A 15,456-nucleotide genomic window follows, 5' to 3' on the forward strand; every position below is an offset into this window, starting at 1 on the left:
AAAAAATCCACGGACAGGAAAAAAATCAATAAGGAAAAGTACAGGAAGGTACAAATGATGACGGACAGTAGCTCCAAAGACCAGAAGAGTGAAGCGACTCCGGAAACAAGAGACTAAGCTGTCTCAAATTACATAATGTAATTGCCAAAGAAGATTACCAGACAATTTGGGTTACCCTCACGATAACGGGGTCCCCAGTTAAAATGGAGCTAGATGCAGGATCAGCTCTGACCGTCATAAGTCGACGGGATTACGAGCGGCTATTTCCACATGTACCTTTGAAAGACACATCCATTATCCTGAAAACATATGGGGCAGAAAGTATACCCCAAAGGGAAAATAAGGGTGCCTGTTGTATACAACGGCAAGGAAAGACAGAAGTTGTATTTATATGTTCTGCAAGATGGTGGTCCACCGCTGTTGGGACGTGAATGGATCAGGAAGATACGTTTAGACTGGCACTCCATTCAGGCACTGACGGTGACCAGTAAGAAAAAAAATGATGATGACGTCACACCTGAACAATTAAAAGACATCTTGGCCAACGCCAAGGAAGTGTTTCAACAGAAACTAGGAACCTTGAAAGGCATCACCGCCTCAATAAAAGTGGAAGATGCGGCATTTCCCAAGTTTTTAAAGGCAAGGCCGGTGCCATACGCAATTCATCCAGCAGTCGAGGCAGAGCTGGAGAATTTGGAAAAGGCAGGCGTATTATCCAAGATAGATTGGAGCGAGTGGGCAACACCCATCGTCCCGGTCATGAAGAAAATGTTGAATAATGATAAATCTGAAGAACAGAGAAAAATTCGCATCTGTGGGGACTTCAAGGTGACTGTAAACCCGGTCCTTCACACGGTACAGTATCCTCTTCCGAGGATAGAAGATATTTTCGCCTCACTATCTGGAGGGAAACGTTTCACCAAAATTGACTTGGCACAGGCATATCTACAGATGGAGGTTGAAGAGGCCTCTAAAAAGTATCTCACGATAAATACACACAAAGGCCTGTACCAGTACAATCGACTGGTTTTCGGAGTAGCATCAGCTCCAGCTATCTGGCAAAGAGCTATGGAGCAAGTCCTCCAAGGGATTCCGGGGACTCAATGCTACCTGGACGACATCCTTGTAACAGGAGAAAACGACAACGAGCACCTTGCCAATTTGGAGCAGGTGCTCACTAGGCTGAGAGAACGGGGCCTACGAGCAAATTGCCCCAAGTGCAAATTTTTCCAGAAACAAATATATTGTGGCCACATAATTAATGAGGAAGGGTTGCATAAGTCACCTGAAAAAATTGAAGCGGTCATAAAAGCCCCAGCAGCTGAAAATGTCTCACAATTAAGGTCGTTCCTGGGATTGATAAATTACTATCATAAATTTTTACCGAACTTGTCAACTCTTCTGCACCCTCTTAACGAACTGCTACAAATGGGAGTAATTTGGAAATGGAGTAACGACTAAACGTGCCTTCCATAAATGCAAAGGCTTGGTCACTTCCAAGGAAGTTTTGGCTCATTACAACCCATCACTGCCAATCAGACTGGCGTGCGATGCATCCCCTTACGGCGTGGGAGCGGTATTATCGCATAGATTCCCTGATGGCTCGGAGCGGCCGATAGCTTTTGTGTCACGCTCATTGAACTCAGCTGAGCGTAACTATGCCCAGAACGACAGGGAAGCACTCAGCCTGGTGTGGGGAGTGAAGAAATTCAACCATTACCTACACAGACAAAAATTTACCTTGTTGACTGACCATCAACCCCTCGTCTCCATATTCAACCCTAAAAAGGTTGTTCCCATTATGACAGCGCAAAGGCTACAGAGGTGGTCCCTTTTCCTAGGGGCACACCAATATGACATAGAATACAAAGGATCAAAACAGCATGGGAATGCTGACGGGTTATCGCGCCTACCGTTGCCAACGGTAGAAGAGGCACCTACAGTAGACCCAGTGGAGATGTTCCACTCAACCATAGTGGAATGTCTACCAGTAACAAATTCTGCCATTGAAAAGGAAACGAGAAATGACCCGACTCTCTTATGAGTCTACGATTTAATGGTGAAGGGATGGCCAGCACATGGCGAACCACTGTTGCCAGCATTTTCGCAAAGAAGAGAACAGCTGTCAGTGTGCCGAGGAACCTTGATGTGTGGATCCAGAGTGGTGATTCCACCCAAACTCCAGGATAAGGTGCTAAAGGAGCTTCACGAGGGGCATCTGGGTGGAGTGAAAATGAAGAACCTAGTCAGAGCGTTTGTGTGGTGGTCAGGTATCGATGGAGACATCGAAGAAATGACCAAGAGCTGCCTAGGATGCCAGAAGGTCCAAAACACCCCACCACAAGCCCCTCTACATCCATGGGAGTGGCCCTCATCTCCATGGCAAAGGGTACACATCGACTTTGCTGGTCCATTTATTGACTCAATGTTCTTAATCGCGGTTGATGCACACTCCAAGTGGCCGGAGGTAATAAGGATGTCCTCCACCACCACGGAAAAAACCATCACAGTATTAAGGACCATATTTGCCAGGAATGGGCTGCCTGAACAGATCTGTTCTGATAATGGACCGCAATTTGTGTCCGAAGAATTCAGGAAGTTCTTAAAAAAACAATGGGGTTAAGCACTACACGTCCGCCCCATACCATCCCGCCACCAATGGATTGGCTGAAAGGTTTGTCCAGACCTTCAAGAAGGCCATAAAGGCCATGGGTAATGAAGACATAAAACTTCAGCATAAGGTAGATAACTTCTTGTTTGCATACAGGAATGCAACACATGTGGTTACAAACCAAACTCCCGCCATGATGTTCTTCAATAGAAGCCTAAGATGCCGGCTGGATTTGATGAAGCCAAACATCAGAAGGGACGTGGAGATCCGGCAATTTCAAGGCATGAATGAAAGACTAACTAGAACCTTCCAGATAGGTCAACAAGTTTTGGCCCGGGACTACCGTACCGAGAAATGGCAGCCTGGAACTATTTGCACACGACTAGGACCGCTGATGTATACCGTGGACATTGGAGAAAGCATAATAAGGCGCCATGCTGACCAGATCATAGAGTCATCCGAAAAGGGACAACCTACACCACAACTCTATACGCCTAATGATGAAGCAGAGATACCCATAGTATCTACCTCCGATCCGGTGATACTGGAACCAGATGAACCCGACACTGGCATTCAAGCTGAATCAGCCTTGCCAAAAGAACTTACTACACCACCAGAAACTACTACACCACCGAGGCGTTATCCGGACCGAGTCAGGAAGCCTCCAGAGAGACTGACATATAAGTGATTAACTGCAGCAATGTGTAGATTATTGTTCTTGTAACATGTTAATTAATGATTACTTAAAATATTATGTACTGTTTGTCTAAAAGGGGAGGAATTGTGGTGTATGTGCCTTTAAGAGCCCCCTGTGTACTGTAATGCCGGTAATGGCCACTCGGGCTATATAAGCCTGTATATTGTCTTGTATCTGTTAGTTCACCTCCAGACTTTGTTCAGTAAACACCTGTGAAACCTACTCCTGCATTCCGTGTCTCCATTAACACACGGATACAACAGTGATGTTGGTTGAGGGATAAAAATTGGCCAGGACACCGGGGATAACTCCTCTGCTCTTCATTGAAATAGTGCCATGGGATCTTTTACATCCACCTGAGAGAGCAGACAGGGCCTTGGTTTGAGGTCTCATCCGAAAGATGGCAGTCAGCACTGGAGTGTCAGCCTAGATTTTTGTGCTCAAGTCTCTGGAGTGGAACTTGAACCCACAACCTTTTGACTCAGAGGCGAGAGTACTACCCACTGAGCCACAGCGGACACTTGGAATGTCTGGAAAAGTGTCCCACCTGTCAGTAGGGTTTGAAGCTTGAGAATTGAATCAAATTTCACATTCAGTATAAAGCAACCCAATAATTGAAATTAGAATCACTTATTTCAGTGTATCTCAAAAAATTCCTTTAAGGAAGTTCAGCTTTGTTTGTGCTCCTTGATAGTTCTCCATTTCCAATTTGATATCCTCTCTGCTGCCATTGCAGTCAGTCTTAAACTTTACTGTCCAACCTTTCTTCTCTTTTCCTGTCACTTTTAATTACTATCTGTTGCTCCTCTACGAACCCTTCAATAGCCCCCTCCCACCTTGTTCAAGGGTCCTTAACATTGAATACTGTTCTGTTCTGTTGCTATATATCTAGGGCTGTAAGAAAGATAGATGGAAATTGAGGAGATGGATTAACCATCTATACAAAAAGATTAGGAAACATATAGTAGACAGTGGGAAGGAGAGACTGGCACAAAGAGTGAGAAAAGAAGTTGGGAACAAGTAGAGAGATACACACCACAATGTAATATGACTGCTACAGAGAGAAGGAGAGAGATAATAAAATGGTGGAAGATGAACAGTAAGAAGGAGAGAGCAGCAATAAGAATTGAAGATTTGAAAAGAACGAGAGACATGATTGTTGGGAGACAGATTGTTATTCCTCTCTGTGAGGCAAAGCCACAAGAGATTAACTGATATTCATTAAGTTGCTGTCTCAAAATAATCTAATTTTCCTCAGTTGATATAGCTCATATTGGGCCCTGAACTTCCTGCATCACACTTGCATAGAAATTACGCTGGTTTCTGTGGCAATCTTGCCAATGGAAACTTTAATCGAAGTTTCCTGTAGAAGTCATTTGCTTATGCCAGAATGTAAAACCGGCATAAAATAAATGTAAATAAATAAGGGTAATGGCATGTGGACTGCTATCTTTTGCAATGATGCCTCACTCTGAGCCTTCTGCTGCTGCCCTTCTTCTCCTGTGATTGTTCAGGGTATCCATTTGGAAGGCCATTCCAGCTGCTTTGTCCTTCTGAATGCGTTGAGGGGGGGCGGGGATCCAAAAAAATTATAGGTGCACTGAGACTGACAGCACTTTGGTTAAGTATAGTGCAAATCTCAGTAAGAACATTTAAAAAAAATCAGAAGAAAATTGCTATCAAGCTCCAAAAATCTCAGTTGTTCTGTTATCAGATGACTTTGGGCTGTTCTGCGCCTAAATCTTTGGTCATAAATCTGCACGTTTATTTGCGTAAATGCAGGAGACTCGCATGATTTGGTCTTTTGTATGGGGGCGGACTGCGGAAATGGTCTAAAAGTGGCTTTTCGGCAGACATATCTTGGAAGCAGTGCAAACAAACGAGGAAATTTGCATGAAGCAATGTTTCGGTATAAAACCAGCGTAAATCAGTTATACGCAAATTTCCTTGGGGGCGGGGGGGAAACGTGGCTCTCACCCCATAGTTACACCGAAAGCTTCCAGGAAAATTCCAAGTGAGGTGACGATCAGGTTCAGTTGTGCTGCTGCCATGGTCAAATACCATAGCTTCTGAAGGGCTACCGACCGGTGTTGGTGGAACTGCATCTCAGCATGAGTCACTAACTTCAGAGCAGGAAGAGGTGTCTCTAAATGGCAGGAATTTAGCCAGTAAGCACTAAGGTGAAACGATTGTCTGCTAGGTGACTAGGTGAATCCACTCAGCCAGTGGAAGGATAAACTGTCCAGATTTCCCTTCAGGTCAGCTACTGGTGGTGGTTTATATTTTTGGTTGCGTTTTAACCTTTTATTTTATTTTATTCAGTTATTATAGCAATAATAAAGCTTTGCCCTTTCTCACACAAACCAGTATATTTATATATGATATATAAAACGTCTCTTTGAGGACATGAAAATGTCCATATGTTTTTGCCTTTATCCTTTGGCTGATTTCTTTTTGTGCAATTTTATTTCAAATTGTTTTCAAGTGTACATTTATTTCTGTATGTTTAGTGTCAATGGAAATAAACCTAATCCTGCTGTTTGAGTGGCTTTATTTACTCTATCAGTGCTATTTTCAACATCATGATGCAGAAAACAAATCAGGGAAATAGAAATTTCCTTGGAGCTTCAATAATTTAAGGGTATCAAATGCTGTGTTGTCGCTAGTCTTGTCTCTTTGCTCTGTGGGAAATCCTTTCTGAATTTTAAATTGATGAATTTGTAATTCAGAAAGACAAAGTGTACACCTCAGAAAATTCAGTAAATCCTTCTTTGCTTGTAGTTTTAAGTGGACTAAGGATGGCAAAGAATATGATCCATCACAGGACCACCGAGTGACCACAACCGCAAACTCAGGAACATTCACAATCAAAAACAACAACGGAAATTTGAAGACATTTCAGGGAAAATATCGTTGTTACGCCAGCAATGAACTGGGGATTGCAATATCCGAGGAAATTGTTTTTACCACTGCAAGTAAGTTCTTCTTGATTGTTTTTTAATTGTTTTATAGAAATCTGAGAGTTGAAGGAATTATGTTGAATTTAGTGTTACTGATTTAAATGTTCTTTATTCAGCACATTTAAAAATTATCAGACAACTTATAAGTGAGGTCTCTTTGGGGTCAAAATTGTTCCAAAATTACAAACCAGGCGACAGAAACTTGGAAGGATGTCAACCCTCTGTTGTAAAGTTGGTAATCTGATATCTGAATCAGACAGGTTTGTAGTATTCCAGGGCACTGCTAATGCTGGACCAGCTACCCTGGCTCATTAATGGATTTCTCCCACTCAGTTTGACTCCAAGGGAATGCTCCAATGGTTAGGATAGTCCTAGCTAGAGAAGCAAAAGAAAGGAGCTCTGGTAAGCTACATGGTTTTAGTGCTTAAAATCCAGGAATATCATTATACACTTGGGGGTTCCCAAGCCCTGGCTTTCCTAATCTGGGCCCAAGTTTTCTGGGCTTGGGTAAGTGGAATTATTCCTATGGGGAGAGAGTGTGCAGTCCATTTTGAGCAAACCTAAATTTCCCAGTAGCTTGACTTGGAAACTCTCAAAGTTTTTGCATGAAACACCCGCTGACCAAAAAGAAATAGACAACCAGTATCAATTTTTGGGAGAATATGTTCGTCAGGTGTGTGCTTAGTATTAACACCCAGCTTGAAAAAGAAAAATAGTTGTAAATGTTTTTGAAAACACAAAGGCCCCAAGTATCCTGGATTGCGCTTACGCAGAAATTAGCCAACATTGTCCCGATTTCCATGCTGACATTGTCCACGGGAACTTAAGCCAAAATTTCCTGTGGAGCTCATTTGCCGACACTGGAATGTAAAAACTGGCAGAAGACAAGTAGGAATGCAGCGCCACCAATAGTGGTGATAGCAAGTGGGCTGCTGTCTTCTGCTATGCACCTCATTCTCAGAAACTCTTGCCTCTTTCTACCTCTCCCATTATTATGCAGAACAGGAGTACACCCATTAGGGAGGCCATTCCAGCTGCTTAGTCCTTCTGAATAAGTCAGGGGTGAACGGGGTCCAAAAAAATTTGGATGTACTGAGACTGATAATAGTTGGTTAAATCCAGGAAACTTGCATGATCTGGTCTCTTGCATGGGGGACTAAGATTTGTAAAAAAGCGGCAGAGGGTTTTGGTGAGCGTATTTTAGAAACAGCGTAAACAGTCGAAGAAATTACTATGTAATAACATTTCAGCAGAAAACCAGCATAAATCAGTTTTGTGTGAATTTCCTTGGAAAAGAATGGCACAACTCCATTCTTGCGCTGAAACTTTCCAGGAAATTCTGGCCCAAAATTGTATCCAAGTTATCTATTTTGATACAAACATTTCAAATATTTGTTGTGCAGTACAAGAAATTGTATGGATTGGGCATTTATTATTTCAGTATACCAATTCAGAAGCATGATGTGATTTTGATTCAGTTTGAAACGTCACAATGAATATCCAATAAGCCAGTTATACCCCTGTGGTAAACCACTGTATTGTATATTGCCACCTCTGGGTGGCGCTGTGTATGGAGGCATGCCTCAGCTGACTCCACCCACCACTGTGTGGGTTTCGTTCAGACTTGTTCAGTCACTCACGAAGAAGCATGGTCTCTTCTTAGCTAATAAAAGCCTTATTCATCTCTTCTTTCGACTCATCATCTCTTCTTCGACTCATCACCTTTTATGAAGTAATTGATAAGCGTATCAACCCCACAATGTGCAGCAATGAAAAGCATTTTTGGCTCTACATCAATGGAAGCTCAATTGAACCGCCTGGGAACCATTTAAATGAAATGTTGAATCTTTTTAATATTAACTGGGGTATTCTTTTAGTGCTAGCAGGCAATTGGCTACATGCTAAAGTTACAATTTAACCAATAGTGAGAGAGCTTTATGCCTGTATGTAAGCATGCCAGTGCAGACCTCTCTTTTCCCTGGCCAGTGAATGATGTGGGAGGTGGCAGCGTAACTCAGGTCAGCCAGTCCTGCGTTGGCACTAAATTTGTGTGATCCACTGTTCTTTACAGTGGAGTCTGGATGATTGCTAAACCGATTGTGTGAGGATACATATTGATCTGATGCTATTGTCATAAGTATTTTTGTGTTACAAGGTAAATAATACAGTAAGTCATCAATCCATGTTGCAAAGCAAATCTTCTCATACATTTGTCTTCAAATTTACTTTGAGAGTTATGCTAGTGATTTGGTGTGAGACGAAGGTATTTGGTCATAACTGAAATCATCACTGCAATGCTCAAAATAAATTCAAAGTTTGTTTCTAATTCAGTGCTTCATTCAATTTACAGGGCTATGGGGAAAGAGCAGGGGAGTGGGATTAATTGGATAGCTCTACTAAAGAGCCAGCACAGGCACGGTGGGCCGAATGGCCTCTTTCTGTGCTGTATCATTCTAGGGATCTATGAGTTGTACCTGTATTGAGGTAAATTAGATATTTATAGCTGATATCTAAAATAACAGTAATAGCCATTAAGGTGGATCCAGGGACCTTTTGGTAGTGAGACCCCTGAACTATGATCACATTACATGATCAATGAACCATTTTTTGAGTATTCTATTTTCTTTCTTTCCTGATTTTGATTCCTATAACTCACACCATTCCTATCCAAGAGGGCAGACGCAACTCTGTTTCCCAGACCTCTACTGATGCCACTGTATAATTGGCTGCTAGGAGGTATATGAGTGCCCTACAATGACTCTTCCTTTAATTTTCCTTTCTCCCTGTAACAAAGTAGCTCATCTCTGCTCACTGGTAAAGCTGATAGACAATTTCCTAAAAGCGAATTGCAAGCGAGCAATTAAAATACTTAAAACATTTTTATTTGTAAGTACAGTTGGATTGAAGTGTTTAATTTGATAGTTCTAAGACTGCTAGAACTCAAAACCAGTTGGTCCAGGGCAACACCAGTTTCCCTAGTACGATACCAGTTTCCCTAGAACTGGTCCCAGCCTAACCTCAAAAATAAAAAAAAAGGACAAAAGCAGTCTTGATGTTGACTTAACCCAAGGTGGTCTTTAATATTTTAGAAATACATTTGAATTATAAGCCTCCAGATAAACCTTAGAAATAAAGTGCTCTGTATTATATACTGGTGGAACTGGGCAATATTTTCTGCTCTGTGTGATACCAGAGTTACATTGCTGTTCTATCTATTCCTGAACATGTTTCTTAACAAGAAGTGTTCAGTGTTGGTAACACCCTGCAGGGCACAAAATTACATTTTTAATTCAATTTGAGATGTGTTTGATTGGGCATTTTAATTTCTTTGGACAAATATCATTACGCTGAACTTGTACAGTCAGAGGCAAATATTTTAGTTTCTTTGTGTTTTGTTCTGTATCTTTTTTATGTTTTTTAAACTGTAAACTACAGGGGGCTGTAATAACAGTAACTTTCATTTATATAGTACCTTTAACACAGACAAATGTCCCAAGTTAAACTCTACAGCTAGACAATTATCAGGATGCATTTGATCATATTTTCCAGATACCTTTGACTTACCTTAATTTGAATTGAGAACTTTGTTGGTTTATGTAGTATGGGCTAAAGGACTCAGCACTAAAATACAGTTTTAGAAATCTAGATTTCCTTTCTTCCTTACCACCTCTTCCCAATAGATCAACAGTGTAAATCCAATGTATGGTATAGGACTAAGCTCTGAAAATCAAAATGATTCAAAGTTTCTCTGCTGAGATCACCAACTTTACCTTTATGGCACTGGGGTGCTACACATTCCATCTGCATACCCGGACTGGGGAAAGGTTAAGATTTCAAATCCTGATTCCCCCTACTATAAAGAAAAGATATCTATGTGGATCTCAGGTGAGGAGAAACTGCCCTCTGTTGATTTGGCCAGTCTTAGATATGAAGAATGGTCACTTGGGAGAGATACCAGCTGGCTGCATCTGCCCCTGCGACCATACCTTACCATGATGATTCATGTTTAGCAATGAAAGGGTAAGTGGGAAAAAAATCAGAGGGAAAATTTATGGAGCAGCACAGGAAAACTGGAGCTTCGATGATGTCATAAGTCACCAGAGCAATACTTGAATAGCTTGCAGTCATTTGAATCAAGACATTGCAGAACACTTCAAACCCAGTTTAGTCTTAAAAAAAAATAAAACTTGTGGGGGGGCGGGGTGGGTTAGAATACAAGGGCCCGGATTTTGCGGTCAATGTCATACCGCCTTTGAAATCCACCACAAGTTCGGGATTTCCTGCGCTAAATCTCGAACTTGCGGCCTGTCCACCACCGCCACCAACTGCCCAGCAATTATGTACGGAAATTTTACAGCTGGTGGAAGCAGGTGCAAGGCCTGTTTCCACAGTGTAAGGAGATACCCGAAATGAAAAAAATGCTTTAAAAAAAAAATTAAATGACATCCAGGAACATTAAAAGCTTAAATGACAAGCAACCCTAGTGTATGTTCAAGCTGCAGGATTTTAAAAAAATAGCATTTACATTTCGTAACTTTCTTTATAGTGCACAGTATTTGTTTAGAAGTGGGAATTATGAGTAATGAATTGGATTCCCACGATAAAAGCTGAATCTGTAATGTATTTTAAAGGCTGTAGTAATGTAGGGCCTGAATTTGCGGCTAGAGGCTTCCCGTGGGTGGATGCCTCCGACTGGCAAAAAATGTTTTTACCAGGCGTAAGAATTTCACGGGCATTCGCTGGGCAGAAGTTGGGCAAATAGCCCTTTTCACAGGGATGCGGATTCTTGACAGATCGCAAGTTCCGCGTTTTAGCGCACGCGCAGCGCATGCCTAAATCCAGAACTTGTGAGGCCCTTTCGGGCACGTGCGCACCTCGTACACACCAGTAGAGGCCGCAAAATACGGCCCATAGTAATTTAAATGAATGAAAGACAATCGGTTTCATAATCGGAGGACCAGGCCCACGTGATCCCAAGTACGCTTCTGCACAGGCTGCGTCCCTGGGATCCGTGAGCCATTACGCTGCCCTCCTACTCGCAGCGTCAGAGAGCAAGTTTACGAAGGAGGGCCGCCATCAGGTAGGTGCATATTCTTTTCGCAGCTTCGCAGCGTATTCCGGAGCTACACCGCGGACTGCAATTTTTGGGCCAGGGTGAATACAAAAATTAAATTATACCCTTACACTACAGTATAGGACAATAGGTGCGTAAGACTAAGTAGTATGTACCTTTAAGAGCCCCTGTGTACTGCAATACCGGTAGTGACCACTCGGGTATATAAGCCTGTATAGCGTCTTGTATCTTTTAGTTCACCTCCAGACTTTGTTCAGTAAACACCTGTTAAACCAACTCCTGCATTCCGTGTCTCTATTAACACACGGATACAACAGTGGCGACGAATTGGAAAAGGACTTACCTGCAATTCGGCAGCACCTCAAGGAGATCGATTCCTCAGACGAAGGTCGAAGAAGAAAAAAAAACAAAAAAACTGTGGTTTCACCAGCTAGCCGGGCTGGTGGCAGGTACTGCACTAATCCTTCCTGGGCGGCGGGCTGGGGCTCGATCGGGTGGCTCTGCAGCGGGGCCGAGCAGCGAGTCGGAAGGCGGAGGCAAACAGAGACGGAGGGTGGAGCACTCGGGAGACGGCCGGCGCTGCAAAGCAGGTCGGCGTTCGGACCAAGCAGAGGGAGGGAAAAGTCCCAGAGAGTCCGGCGGGAAGGAGTCTCCAACTATTAAAAATATCTGTGTAAATAAAAACCGCGGAGAACAGCGTTGTCAGCAGCGGCAGCGGCGGGAAAGCGGGGGAGGCGCCATTTTTTCTCGGCAGGGAAGAAAGGAAAGCGCGGGAGGCGCCATTTTTGATTTTCAGGATGCCTAAGACTGGCAATATTACTGCTTTCGATAGTAATATAGAGGATTGGACCATATATGTGGAAAGAGTGGAGGTATATTGCACAGCGAATGAAGTAGAGGATGATAAAAAGGCATCGGTACTTCTAAATCTGAAGAACAGAGAAAAATTCGCATCTGTGGGGACTTCAAGGTTACTGTAAACCCGGTCCTTCACACGGTACAGTATCCTCTTCCGAGGATAGAAGATATTTTCGCCTCACTATCCGGAGGGAAACGTTTCACCAAAATTGACTTGGCACAGGCATATCTACAGATGGAGGTTGAGGAGGCCTCTAAAAGGTATCTCACGATAAACACACACAAAGGCCTGTACCAGTACAATCGACTGGTTTTTGGAGTAGCATCAGCTCCAGCTATCTGGCAAAGAGCTATGGAGCAAGTCCTGCAAGGGATTCCGGGGACTCAATGCTACCTAGACGACATCCTTGTAACAGGAGAAAACGACAACGAGCACCTTGCCAATTTGGAGCAGGTGCTCACTAAGCTGAGAGAACGGGGCCTACGAGCAAATCGCCCCAAGTGCGAATTTTTCCAGAAACAAATATCATATTGTGGCCATATAATTAACGAAGAAGGGTTGCATAAGTCACCTGAAAAAATTGAAGCGGTCATAAAAGCCCCAGCACCTGAAAATGTCTCACAATTAAGGTCGTTCCTGGGATTGATAAATTACTGTCATAAATTTTTACCGAACTTGTCAAGTGTTCTGCATCCTATTAACGCACTGCAACAAACGGGAGTAATTTGGAAATGGAGCGAAGACTGTAAACGTGCCTTCCATAAATGCAAAGGCTTGATCACGTCCAAGGAAGTGTTGGCTCATTACAACCCATCACTGCCAATCAGACTGGCGTGCGATGCATCCCCTTACGGCGTAGGAGCGGTATTATCGCATAGATTCCCTGATGGCTCAGAGCGGCCGATAGCTTTTGCGTCACGCTTGTTGAACTCAGCTGAGCGTAACTATGCCCAGAACGACAGGGAAGCACTCAGCCTGGTGTGGGGAGTGAAGAAATTCAACCATTACCTATATGGACAAAAATTTTCCTTGTTGACTGACCATCAACCCCTCGTCTCCATATTCAACCCTAAAAAGGGCGTTCCCATTATGACAGCGCAAAGGCTACAGAGGTGGTCCCTTTTCCTAGGGGCACACCAATATGACATAGAATACAAAGGATCAAAACAGCATGGGAATGCTGACGGTTTATCGCGCCTACCGTTGCCAATGGTAGAAGAGGCACCTACAGTGGACCCAGTGGAGATGTTCCACTCAACCATAGTGGAATGTCTACCAGTAACAAATTTTACCATTGAAAACGAAATGAGAAATGACCCGACTCTCTCACGAGTCTACAATTTAACGGTGAAGGGATGGCCAGCACATGGCAAACCACTGTTGCCAGCCTTCTCGCTAAGAAGAGAACAGCTGTCAGTGTGCCGAGGAACCTTGATGTATGGATCCAGAGTGGTGATTCCACCCAAACTCCAGGATAAAGTGCTAAAGGAGCTTCACGAGGGGCATCTGGGTGGAGTGAAAATGAAGAACCTAGCCAGAGCATTTGTGTGGTGGCCAGGAATCGATGGAGACATCGAAGAAATGACCAAGAGCTGTCTAGGATGCCAGAAGGTCCAAAACGCCCCACCACAAGCCCCTCTACATCCATGGGAGTGGCCCTCATCTCCATGGCAAAGGGTACATATTGACTTTGCTGGTCCATTTATGGACTCAATGTTCTTAATCGCGGTTGATGCGCACTCCAAGTGGCCGGAGGTAATAAAGATGTCCTCCACCACCACGGAAAAAACCATCACAGTATTAAGGACCATATTTGCCAGGAATGGGCTGCCTGAACAGATCTGTTCTGATAATGGACCGCAATTTGTGTCCGAAGAATTCTGGAAGTTCTTAGAAAACAATGGGGTTATGCACTACACGTCCGCCCCATACCATCCGGCCACCAATGGATTAGCTGAAAGGTTTGTCCACACCTTTAAGAAGGCCATAAAGGCCATGGGTAATGAAGACATAAAACTACAACATAAGGTAGATAACTTCTTGTTTGCGTACAGGAATGCAACACATGTGGTTACAAACCAAACTCCCGCCATGATGTTTTTCAATAGAAGACTAAGATGCCGGCTGGATTTGATCAAGCCAAACATCAGAAGGGACGTAGAGAACCGGCAATTTCAAGGCATGAATGAAAGGCCAACTAGAACCTTCCAGATAGGTCAACAAGTTTTGGCCCGGGACTACCGTACCGAGAAATGGCAGCCTGGAACTATTTGCACACGACTAGGACCGCTGATGTATACTGTGGACATTGGAGAAAGCATAATAAGGCGCCATGCTGACCAGATCATAGAATCATCCGAAAAGGGACAACCTACACCACAACTCTATACGCCTAATGATGAAGCAGAGACACCCATGGTATCTACCTCCGATCCGGTGATACTGGAACCAGATAAACCCGACACTGGTATTCAAGCCGAATCGACCTTGCCAAAAGAACCTACTACACCACCGAAAACTACTACACCACCAAGGCGTTATCCGGACCGAGTCAGGAAGCCTCCAGAGAGACTGACTTATAATTGATTAACTGCAGCAAATGTGTAGATTATTGTTCTTGTAAAAATGTTAATTAATGGTTACTTAAAATGTTATGTACTAATTATCTAAAAGGGGAGGAATTGTAGTGTATGTACCTTTAAGAGCCCCTGTGTACTGTAATACCGGTAGTGACCACTCGTGTATATAAGCCTGTATAGCGTCTTGTATCTTTTAGTTCACCTCCAGACTTTGTTCAGTAAACACCTGTTAAACCAACTCCTGCATTCCGTGTCTCCATTAACACACGGATACAACATATGCAACGCAATATTGCAACAGTGTCTTGCAGAGAACGAAATGAAAATGGTTAGGTTTTTAAAATTTATTTTTGGGATGTGGGTGGCGTTGGCAAAATTGTAGTTATTGCCCACCCCTCGTTGTCCTGATAAGGTGTTGGTTGGCCATTTCCTTGAACCACTGAAGTCCTTGTGATGATGGTGGTCCCACAATGGTGTTAGGTAAGAACTTCCAGGAATCTGACCCAGCAATGATGAAGGAATGATGTTATATGTCCAGGTCAGGAATCGAGGGACTTGAAGGCGAACCTGGAGGTGATGCTGTTTTCATAACACTGCTGCTATTGTCGTTCTTATTGGTAGAGGTAGCACTTAGTGTAATGATCAGTAACATGTCATTCTAGAATGGTACACTAGG

The 15,456-nt window shown here is 43.3% G+C and overlaps 1 protein-coding gene across 14 annotated transcripts in view; it reads left to right on the top strand.

Moving 5' to 3' along the window:
* chl1b (cell adhesion molecule L1-like b) overlaps nt 1-15,456 on the top strand; it is a 1,240,677-nt gene that overhangs the window by 595,426 nt on the left and 629,795 nt on the right. For all 14 annotated transcript variants that reach the window (XM_086001404.1, XM_086001409.1, XM_086001398.1 and 11 more), the window contains one exon: nt 6,090-6,283. In XM_086001404.1, coding sequence (XP_085857530.1) covers nt 6,090-6,283 — 194 coding nt within the window. The remainder of the gene's footprint in view (nt 1-6,089; nt 6,284-15,456) is intronic.

The sequence above is a fragment of the Somniosus microcephalus genome, chromosome 11 (genome assembly GCF_052327205.1).
Source record: "Somniosus microcephalus isolate GS21.2 chromosome 11, FLI_Smic_1.0, whole genome shotgun sequence".
NCBI classification, from domain to species: domain Eukaryota; kingdom Metazoa; phylum Chordata; class Chondrichthyes; order Squaliformes; family Somniosidae; genus Somniosus; species Somniosus microcephalus.